Source organism: Drosophila gunungcola, unplaced genomic scaffold (genome assembly GCF_025200985.1).
Source record: "Drosophila gunungcola strain Sukarami unplaced genomic scaffold, Dgunungcola_SK_2 000001F, whole genome shotgun sequence".
NCBI lineage: Eukaryota > Metazoa > Arthropoda > Insecta > Diptera > Drosophilidae > Drosophila > Drosophila gunungcola.
Window position 1 is genome coordinate 12294291 of NW_026453197.1, and position 12065 is coordinate 12306355.

Consider the following 12065-nt stretch of genomic DNA (forward strand, 5'->3'; position numbering starts at 1 on the left):
TATGTAAGTGCCACATGTTGCATAATTTCAAGCAGCACGCAATTTTTCAACGCGCTGCTATTATTAATTTATATTTTTTGGGCGTTTGGATGGACGATGGATGGGCCCCGGGCGAATCAATTTCGAAGCCAATCCAAGTTCAGGAATAAGAATCAAGAGGAGGGCGGGCGACCACGCAGACGACATTCCACACAAAGAAATATGATCGAGGAGCCGGCAGCAGGAGCTGGAGGAATAACTTGTCCCTGGCTCTGGTTGCGTTTTGTATTGTAAATTATGCCGAAAAGCAAACCCCCATCGCACAAGCAAAGCCTTATAAATTATTCCCGGCTGCAGCAGCGTGAAAGCGGGCGTTTGCCTCCGGTTAATGATGATACCGGATAACCGGCACTTAAAGGATATTTATGCTACAATGCCGGTCAGATCGCAATGCGATCGAGTGGCGCGCTGAAAGAGACACTCGAGTGGGCCAGCCAGAATTCGCCAACTCAGTGCCCGAGTTTATTTTGGCCAGCTCCAGATCCATGGGGTCAGAGGCGCTGTCGATGATGATGACGATGCCGTTGACGATGACGATGCCTAAGCCTCTCCAGAATCGCATTAAAAGTCCATTAAAAAAAGCGACGGGTGGCGGGCTGAAAAGTGGTGAACTCGCTTCAATTTGCTCCACTTTCATGAATATGCAAACCTATAAACGAAAATCGAACGAAGGTTTGGCGAATTTAAAATACCCTTGGGTAGAGAAATTTTGGTTTGCCAACTTAAGTTTTTAAAAAGTATAAAATTGTTAATAAACTGAAATATTTAATTAATTTGCTTTTCACATGCAAAGCTTAATATTTTAAAGTTATAAAATAATATCTTTTCACACATGGATAATTATAAACCACTACTAGTTTAAAATCATTTTATTTAAAAGTCTGTTTTATAACTTTTGAATAAAGTCATCAATTAGTTTTTGTTTATTCCCAAATAATAAAAGAAAAAAAAGGAAGCCAAATATGTAGTTGTTTGTAAAAACCTCCCAAAACAAGAAAACAAGTCATTGGATGATTTTGCTAGTTTTCAGTTTTGCCTTTTAACAAATATTCCAACTTCCCAATTCGCTCGTTCCCAATAACCCACTTTTTTCGCCACACATGTTCGGAAACCTTCCGTAAGTGTATAATTTAAATGATATTAAAAAGTTTATTTGCCCTTTTGGCAAGTTGTTCTGGATGAAAACGATGATTTTTACAGAGCCAAAAATACAAAACCCTCAACGCTTGAGAACCGCAAGGTGAGCGTGTGTTCGGCGCTATAAAGTGTTATGCAAATAAGGCGCTGCCAAACAAAGAAAGCGGAGAAAGAAAGAAAAAAGCTAAGGAAAGAAAGATGCGCACGCTGCTTATACAAGCACAATAAAACATTCATATTTTTAGTTTTATTAAAAAAGCGATCGAGTTGATCGCGACCTCCATCTCCATTTCGATCGTTTGGGGGCCTATAAGTAGCCGGCGTTTGGCAAACCACTCTGTCACTTTCCTCAGAAGCAAACTCCGGACAAGATGCGCAGTTACCTGGCCCTGCCGCTCCTGCTGCTGGGCATCGGCCTCACATTGGCCCAGTACCAGTACCAAAATCCCCACCAGACCCTCGCCCAGCAGTTCGCCGATGTCGTCGATGTGGTCGATGTCGCCGATCCTGCAGACCAGGCCCTAAAAGCTGCCAAGTCCCGACCAGTGAAGAATCGCAATCAGTGCACCACCAAGCAGAACTGCTGTGAGTACAAAGAAACCATGTCGAGAAGTCAATAAGATTTTTTTAAGGTTTAAATTAAAAATCTTTACAACGACCTAAGCAGGAAATATAAGCCATCTCAAAGCTAACTAAGTTTATATAATTATCAGAGAATGAGAAAGACTTATTTATAATCAATACTAAATATGCAATGTTTAAAGCTTTAATTTTCAGAAATAATCAAGCTAGCAAAATAGATTCCATAACCAAAAAGTTTAATTTAAAATTTTTACACAAAAAACTTTTGGTACAGGACACTTTTGATAACATTTTGACATTTGAGATTAGTTCTGATTTCTCCAAAAGCCAAAGTAATGTATGTATGTTAAATTAAAACAGGAACAGGAAAACATTCATAGATGCTTACAAATATCAAATCATATAGAAAATTTAATTTTGAACCTTTTAAGCTCACATAAAATATTTAATTTTTTTATTTTAATTAAACTTTTCAGTCTGCGGCACCCCGAATGTCAACCGAATTGTGGGCGGCCAGCAGGTGCGCTCCAACAAATATCCGTGGACCGCCCAGTTGGTCAAGGGTCGTCACTACCCGCGTCTCTTCTGCGGCGGCTCCCTGATCAACGATCGCTATGTGCTGACCGCTGCCCATTGTGTGCATGGAAACCGGGACCAGATCACCATTCGCCTGCTTCAGATCGACAGATCCTCCCGGGATCCTGGCATCGTGCGCAAGGTGGTGCAGACCACTGTCCATCCGAACTACGATCCCAACCGGATTGTCAACGATGTGGCCCTTCTGAAGCTGGAGTCCCCCGTCCCACTGACTGGAAACATGCGTCCAGTCTGCCTGCCCGACGCCAATCACAACTTCGATGGCAAGACCGTGAGTACATGGGTTGATTTATTTCAAATATTATGTTTTATTATATGCCGGAATAGAAGTTTACGACCGCGCCATAAATTAGGTATTTACGGCTCCTTAAAGAATATTGATATTTAAAAGTTATACGCTAGGGCTATCAAAGACTAAGGCAGAGATTTTTAAGTTCTTTAGACAACCAATCTCGAAGATATATGGCTGAAGCTCTTAAAAGTAAATAAACCCATTTCGCAGGGTTAAAGGTTTTAAAAAGCAATCGGCTTATATAAATAAATAAATCACTTTGTTTTTAAGAACACAATATTAAAACTCCTAGTGCTTCGTAATACAACATTAGAGTTTAAGACAACCATTCTTAAAGATTAAAAAACTCTTGAATGTAATTAAACTTAATGTACTGAGCTAGAGGTTTTAGACATCAATCTGTCTTTAAAAGTAAATAAGCCACTGCGAGTTTTAAAAAACGCAATGATTATATTCTTGGTGATACTAAACCGTGTTCTGAATCTGTCAAATTTTAAAACTTTAAGTGCTTAAATCTGGTATTTTGATATTTTTTTTAAAACTATATTTATGAATTTAAATTTTTTTCCAGGCTGTGGTCGCTGGTTGGGGTCTGATCAAGGAGGGCGGAGTGACCTCCAACTACCTGCAGGAGGTTAATGTGCCCGTCATCAGCAACGCCCAGTGTCGCCAGACGCGCTACAAGGACAAGATCGCCGAGGTGATGCTCTGCGCAGGACTGGTGCAGCAGGGTGGCAAGGACGCCTGTCAGGGAGACAGTGGTGGTCCCCTGATCGTCAACGAGGGTCGCTACAAGCTCGCCGGCGTGGTGTCCTTTGGCTACGGGTGTGCCCAGAAGAATGCCCCCGGTGTCTACGCCAGGGTCAGCAAGTTCTTGGACTGGATCCAGAAGAACACCGCCGACGGTTGCTACTGCCAGAGCTAGATCATACTCTAAAAACGAAGTCATTTACTTGCCTCATTCCTAAATTATTCTAAATTATTGATATGAAATTCACATCAAATAAAACCATCATATGCTTTGAAAATGTGTTGTTGATTTTTAATTTAAGATATGAATTTTTCAAGTATAGCAAATTATTAAAATGATTTATATTTTGTACAAATGTGTTAAAAAAAATTGTAGACTTAATGCATTTGTCCAACTATTTTGCTTTGAAAGCTCTACTTCTTATACTGTAAAAACTTCAAGTCATTTAGTCATTGGATTTGAAAATTTCTACATCTTTTACACTAAAAACTTAAACTTGTCCAGAATATTTCAACATTTTTTGATTAAAATCTACTCTTTTAATTTGATTCTTTCTTTAAATGTTTTAAAAGTTTGAAAAGCAAGTATTAATATTTGATGAGTCAAAACCATTTGATTTATGCACGAATCGCGAACTCGAAATGCTTAGCTTCCCATAATAACGTCTTCATAATCCTTTCTGCGTACGATTTAAATGCCTGTCGCATCCGGCGGAGATCGCAATCGAACGTGGAACATTCCTTCGGCTGTGCTCCACCTTGTGGCACTTTTTGGGTAGAACTCCATTGGACTTCGACTTGGACCCACCCTCGTACTTGACGGCCATGATTAATGCCTCGAAATTGTTGTGCCGCTGATGGAAATCTTTTTGGCAGCGTTCACATCATAATCGCTGCGCGGCCTCGGCTCAAAAAAAAAAAACGAAGCAAAAGGAAAACCAACCACAGGTCCAGTCGAACTGCAGTCGCTGTCAATCAGGCCCAAGTTGGCTAATACCTGCGAGCGGCATAATTTGTTTTGACTCATTTTCATGCGCAGCTCATAAATTCAGCAAGTTGGGGACTAGAGAAGGAGCATGGAGTATGGAGTATGGAGTATGGTGTATGGAGTATGGAATATGGAGTACGGAGACCCTAGTCCACGGCACCTTGATTATGATTATGATGATGATGCATGTGGACAGGACTGGGCAGCGCATCTGCATAGAGTGGCCATTGATTTACTATGTGAACACTTTATGGCTGTTTAAGTTGTTAAATTGAATTAAGATGAAATAAATTCTCGGGCAATTTTTATGTTTGTTAATAAATTTTGCATACCCTGCGATAATTTGAACGGCTCCTGACCGCCGATCATAAATCGCCCGGCTTTATGGCCACTCTAAAAATAATGCAGCGCACAGACAATCGAAATAAATAATTCATGCGACTGCGATTGGAACTGGGATGGGGTATGGGGATGGGTTAGTTGGACATGGACGCACATCCTCTCCGATCCTCTGATCCTCCGATCCTCAAGCGATCGCTTTCCGTTTCAATCTGTGGCTTTCAGTTGCTTTTTGGCAGCGCCCAGGGGAGCAACTACAAATGGACTGCGGATAGAAGGAGCATTGTTGGCCATTTGGTGTTTGCATTTTAGATTTCTTCACACCTGAACGTGGCGGTGGGTCCCCGTTCAAAGCAGCCGCCGCCGGCGATCACTAGATGCGATGCTGTGGCGATGCTGTGGCAGCCAGGGAAATGGCCAACCTGTCCGCGTTCCTGGCACTTGATGCTAGATTCACTGGACTCGGACTTGGAGTTGTAGTTCAAGTCGAAGTACCGGCCAGTCGGGATCGCAGTTTATCTAATGCCCGACCGATGTCGAGGTCTTACCAAATTTGGCTCTGCTCGTAGGTTTTCAAACGTCCGCTCCGACTTGGCCGGCCTGTGAATTTGTCGTGACTTGTTAATGATACATTTCGCCTGGTTCTAGGTTCCAGGTCTCAGCATGACTGGCTCTGGGGCTGGTCAAGTGTTGGGTTGTCGCTTAAATGGTACATGGTGCCATCTTTGGAGCATCCCACAGTGAAAGAAATTGCTAAACTTGTCACATAATACTCCCAGAAAATATAACTTTTCATTAGTCATGGCATTATTCATGTTTAAAAAAAAAAAAAACAACAGGCTAATGTTCATTAAACCAGTATTAGTTATTGTAAGAGCAATACAAGTTTTTTCACTCCATATGATTTATTAATAAATATTTAAACTGTAAATGCAATAATAGGTTTTTAATGCATTATATTGAAAATTATATTGCGACATAGATTTAAAAACTTAAACTTATAATAAACGGGTTAACCGATAGATATTTTAACATTTCTTTTGAAAATGTCAGTAATTCCTTTAACATACTGTGTTATTGCCTCAAATTTTAGAACCATTTCCTTACTAAGAAATGTCTGATTTCTTTCAGTGGTGTGGCAAGTACTTTAGTACTTCTTAGGCTAGGGCCAACGCGAACTAAGCCCATGTTAATCATGACTTGGCCGCCACGGCCCTGGGGCTATCAGTTTTCATTGATTTGAATAGTTTTTCAACTCTTTTTCAATTTACACGGGGCTGCAGAAATATGTGGCCGCAGCAGCCGTCAGCCGCGTCTTGTTTTCGCCACAATTTACGAGCTGCAGGACAGACGAAATCTCGGCTCGTGATAATTAAACTGCGGCAGCAAGCAGAGTGAAAACAAAATGATTTACTGGCAGAACCTGCAGCCTTTACTTGCACTGTCGGTCGTGTCAGAGCTCACTTTTATTTTTGGCCTTTGCGGTGCCTAATCTCATTTGTCTAAGTCGCATTCTCGTCCGACCTGGCCGCTGATGCCTCCTAAATAATGGCTCTATAATTACGGCTGTTTAAGCCGTTTAGTTGCGAGTCTACGCTTGGAAACATTCCACTTCATTTGGCCATGTTTATAAGTTGGCATAAATGCCGCCAAGAATGCGACAATCCTGAGAGCGAGAGGCTTTCGCCAGATCGCCATTAGAAGATCGCTTAGCTTAATAGAACCCCTCGTTCAAGAAATGGTTTTGTGGGGGTTTTTCGTTTTACGACCTGACTGGAGATGTGTGAAAAGTTTTTTCAAATAGAGTTTATGGCAGGCCGGAAGAGGACTCAAAGTGTTCAAACATTTTTATGCTTAAAAATGGGTAAGCGTAAATTGTGAATAAAACGTGAGTGCTTGTATTATTGAAAAATTTAAAAATTAAAAAGTTTATTAGTCGGTAAATACTGAATATGTTCTCCGGGTCGTAAATAAAATAATTTCATATTTTTTATTGACTTTAGTTATCGAAATTCTTTTTATTGGAATTCCATGTCTTTCTTTCAATACATCAAGTAGTACTTTTTAATAGAACATTTTTATTGAGTATATATATTTTTAATGGAAAACTCAAGGCATTAGAAATTTACTAAAAGTGTCGTTAAAAATTCAAGTATTCAATGTGTACGAATCTAACGAAGCTACTAAAAAAAATTAATAAACTATATTACAAAAATAGATGTTCAAATCAAATAGAAGTAGATGAGAAAATGGAAAGAAGCTAAAATCGGCAAGCCAAAGTTTATATATTGAATAAAATTAACAGCGTAGCTCTCTATTATTAATGAAGAAAATATATAGCTTATAGGGTCTAAAATGTCTTCTTCGTTGCGTTGCAAATTTCTGACTGAAATTTAAATACCCCTCGCAAGGGTATAATGGGCAGCCTAAATAGGTCAGTGCATATTAAAAATCTATTTTTGTCACTTACGCAAAATTTCAAAATGAAATCATTTTGCAAAACTAACTAACTCATTGGGGTTTTCACATACAGTCCGTCCCGTTCTCATATGCATAAATCAGTTTTTTGTGCCTGTTACTTTTTGTTTCGTTTCGCTGTATTTTGGCGCTGAACACGTTCCAGTTTTACTTTCGGTTGGGGTCTTTGGCATTTTTGCACGTTGCACATTTATTTTAATTTCTGGCTGATCTCTTAGCAAATAGGCTGGGTTTTAGCCATATCCGAGCACGATGCACGTCCGCGACCGGGACTACTTTATGTAGATAATCTCGCGAACTGGGGATTGGGGATTGGGGTCCGAGGATGACTTGGCTGCAAACTGCTCATTAGTTTATTAATTAAGTTGTGCCGTGCGATCAGTTTCCCAGGGTAGCGACGCTGCAGCTGCTGTTGCTTCTGCTTTGCAGATTTATTTCTGTCCATTATGAAAATTGTCTATGGCATCGCCCGTTTCTGGGCTGCGCTGGCTGCTTCTTTCTTCTTAACATTATTATGCTAGTTGCTGTAGTTATTTTAAATTGTTTTGCCTGGCCTAATGATACCCTACACGGCAACGGGCCAGCGGCACTTTAATCGACAGTAGTTGGGCTTTAACGCCCGGCCCTCATCCCTCAGCCCGCAGATCCGCTTCTCTTAACTCGCGGACTCATTTCGGGCTCCAAGTTTGGCCGGGGGCTCAGGTTTGGTTAGCGGCCGCTAAGTGGAAGGTGTTGAGAAAATGCACAAAAATTAATCATTTTATAATTGCTAAATTGCCGTCGGCCATTCAAGTGCCCAAGGGCTGAATGCCCATGCCATTCCATGCCCGGCCTGAGAAACTCCAGCTCATAAATTAGAAATTTGATGAGGCGCTAAACCAGAATAGAATATGCATTAACAAATGGCCAGCGTGGGCATCAGCAGTATCTTCTTGTCGCGGCTCATTCACTTCTTTGGCTGAGGCCTAAGCCATATAAGTAACCCCTGACAAATTAGCCATTAGTTTTGACGCACTGAAAAAAAAGAATATTTGTAGATTTTATTTATATCTAAAGAGAACATAATAAGTCTGGCCGAATGTAAGATATCCGATATCCTATGTCTTTTAATGATTAATGTTCAAAATAATAAATAAATAATTCAAAAATAAATACCTTATATCCCCATATATAATAAATGTTTTAGGTATGTATGGCCATCTAATAATAAGCTTTTATTTTGTATTGCTTTTATTGAATTGAATTTGCATTAAGCATTGTTTATGCTTAATTTTATAAGAGTTAAAATGGTTTCAGTACATCACAAATGAATATTTTGTAGTGTGTAGTAAAGATTAATTTGTTTCTTTATTTGTAACTCTAACATATGTACATATAAAAACCTGATCGAACAAGGCACATAAAAAAACGATTTGAGCTTTAGTTTGTTAAGCCGAAAAACGCTTGACTGATTTCTTTACACGGAATTCTAAGAAAGCATTGTTTTCCCCTTCGATTTTATGGCTTTGCCTTTACTCTTACCAAGGTGACGTCATCCCAGTGACCTTGGGGCAGAGTGTATGCGTATGGAGCTAATCAGAGCTCCCCTGGAAGAATTCACTGGGCTGGCCGGGACTGACGCGTTGTCTACATTTTTCTCGCTTTACTTTTAATTTTGCACGCGTCCCAGCGGGTTCTTCATTTTTTTTATTCTTTCCCTTTTTTATTTTGTGTCCATTCTGATGAGTTTGTTTAGTTTGAAATATGTTTTCTATACGTGCGTCATGTTTGGACGGCCCTGGTCGCGATTCTTGGCGGGTCGGGCACTATAATTAAACGTATTGGTAGGCGTTACTATTGGCTCAGTCCGCAGTCCGCAGTCCTCACTCGAAAAGGGGCAGAAAAATGGGGGAAACGACGGCAGATGGCTCTTTTTATGTCTAGGTGGACATTGCATCAGTCCGATGCCGAGGAAATCTACAAAAGAATCGCCGCTCAGCGCTCAAAACAGTTATGTAAGCTTCCTGTGGCGCGATCTTCTTCCAAATTCGTAGGAAATTGCCTTGGCTTCAGTTTCGGCCACAACTGGCAGCTAATTGCCGACTTGGCAAACCACTGGATGGATGTGGCATTCGACGGTCGGATGTTGGTCTACAATTTGCGCCATGCCTCCAACGCCTTCATCTGCACATTTGCGCCGCTTTGCTCTCCGAATTAATTAGCACTCTTGCCTTAAAATTAATTACTGCAAATAACAAGTTACACTCGGTGGACTCCGATTCTGCGGACCTAAGACCTGCGGTTTCGAAAGCGAAAATCCGGGGAGAATTTCAATAATTCGCAACACGAATTAACGAGAATTAGTGGCCGACTCACAATGATTTACATTTTAATTTGTTTATTATGCTCAACGGTTGCTCAAATGGGTATTGCAGAATATGGTTCCACTCACAAGGTGAGTGGTGTAAATCAGTTCTAGTTACTGGGTTGCAAAACGGAGTTGTAGGGTGTTTAATAATACTACAGGTATATTGTGATGGATTTAGGGTGCTTTAGGAAGCTTTGGTTGAGCTGAATATGAAATTCAACTGTTGCCTAACTTTATGAACAAACAATCAATTAACTCAGTTTTAATTTCTTAAGATTTATTAAAGGTTCACGACAAACTCAAATTAAAAGCACAAAAACTTCATCCACTACATCAGATTTTAATTCATAAAATTTGTAAGAGGTCCACAACAAACTTAAATTAAAGGTCCACAAACTACCACCAATTAACTTAGTTTAAATTATTTTAAATTGGTTAAAGGTCCACGACAAACTCGACTAGACCTTTTAAAATTTCCAAGATTTTTAAAAGTGCCATCTATTTTAGGTATCCAAAACTACCAAAAAAAGCAGACTTAAAAGCAGCATTGCCGGGTACTCTTAAAATATGATAAATGAATACCATTTCTCATAGTCCAGCCAAATTTGTATCCCACCCGGCTGGCAATTTTTAGCCATTATTTATAGAATCTCCGAACCAATCTTCTTTCGCATGCTGTCACAGCCATCCATCGCGATTGTATAACCGCACAATGAAATTACAAAGGGCCGGATAGCTGAGTTCCCTCGACTCGGGAACAACAAGTGCGGCGAGCGCTTACCGCATTAACAATTGCAAATCTTTGGCCACAAGTTTTATGACTTTAATTGTTTGTTTTCCTGGCAGAGAATCAGAATTAGAATCACAATCAGAATCAGAATCAGAATCAGAATAGTACCTTAGCCGGCAGGTAAGTTGAGTTGAGTTGGGGAAGTCAAATCGCAGAACTCGAGCGTTGAGAAAGCCCCGTTAATGTGACCCGACGTGCGCGGCAATAGATAAAAATGCCCAGCAGAAGACAAAAAGGCACAAACCGAGGCAAGGCAAACATTTCAGAGACAGTCGTCGGATAGTGGGATGGTCGGCCATTCAGATGGATAGATAAGTAGATAGTCGACAGTCAACAGTCGACAGTCGAGTAGTTGCGGGCGGGCCAACCGCAGAAACTTCACCTCTTTCCCGCTTTCCCAGACCATCGCAGGGGGGGTGGGGGAAATGGAAAATGATGACCTCGTGCAGAAAACTAAGTCACACGAAGTGAACGACCAACGAATCAGTGACTGAAAAATTGCCAACAAAATGTGGCGGATGGCATGACGATGATCTCAGCCAAAGTCACTGGGTGAAGGGGTGCTGGTGTTGTTGCTGGTCCCCCAACGAAAAGCCAAAAAGAAAACAATGCCAAGGCATTGACACAGCTGCAGGCCATGGATGTAAGCTTGGCCTTAAAAGGAGCAGTATCGAAGTGAGCCAAAAGGCTGAGTATCGTACATAAACGCTATCTTACGACCATGTCACTGGGGCCCAAACACTGCACAACACTCTCTTAACTCCAGTGATTTGCGGCACTGGCAGCAGTGCTTACTTTCGATCACCTTCGAGTTGTAACGGGTTCCTCTATTCTTGTATTTCTATTCTAATCCCAAAACCATATCAACAGTATTCTAAACTTAGGAATATTTTGGTTAAAGTCTGTAACGCAAGTATCTTGCAAATAAATTTGTTTTTCTATAAGTTCTTAAAAGCAATTTAGTAGATCCTTCTAGTTTTTTACCTTTTACATCTTCCGACTACATTTTGCTAAATTATTCTTTAGCAACAAAACAATTTCTTGAGCTTTTTAACACCATTAAATGGAATTTATCTAGAGCCATCTCAGGCTTTTATAAATATATATTTTAGAGATAAAATTATCTGACTTGGCAAAAGTCTTATAAAATAAAATGACAACCAGTCGCGTGATAATATTTAAGTGGATTTTCCCTGGCCGGCCTAATCCATGGCCCTGAACCATATCGTATCAGTTGTCAACTTCGGAGCGCTCCTCCACTGACACTGACCGCCAAAATGGAAATGCGTTACAAATCTGGCCGCAAGACAGGCGGCACTCTCCTTCCCCCGCCAGACAGTGGCAATTTCAATTAAGCAGGTACAGGCTAAGGGTTGTCCGGTGGATGGGGGATCCAGGATGCTGCAGGAGGGGGCACCATAGCGGACTAGAGCATCGGCTGAGCAGGCAATTTTTATTGGCAATCTTATGGTTATCAAAATAAATGAAGTGTTACAGCAACAAGTTGCGCGGCGCGGAAGCCGAGCTACGTGCCTGCCGTTGGCCGCTGATTGCTTGGCCACACTGTCACAAAATATGGCTAAGAAGTGGAGATTTGTGGAATTTTGGTTATAACATTAACTATTAAAACTGTAGAGATAAATAATTAATATTAAAATTTAAGTGAAAATAGCATATAAGAGTTTTTTTTACAAATTCTTTTAAGACTTTTTAATGTATAGCTTTG

The 12065-nt window shown here is 40.5% G+C and overlaps 1 protein-coding gene across 1 annotated transcript; it reads left to right on the top strand.

Annotated features, from left to right (window-relative positions):
- The first annotated feature begins 1503 nt into the window (after positions 1–1503).
- On the top strand, positions 1504–3675 carry LOC128263227 (trypsin-1). The gene is made up of 3 exons (XM_052998109.1): positions 1504–1761; positions 2235–2626; positions 3219–3675. The coding sequence occupies exons 1-3, from the start codon at positions 1548–1550 to the stop codon at positions 3570–3572; spliced, it is 960 nt and encodes a 319-aa protein (XP_052854069.1). The 5' UTR covers positions 1504–1547; the 3' UTR covers positions 3573–3675.
- Positions 3676–12065: the final 8390 nt, after the last annotated feature.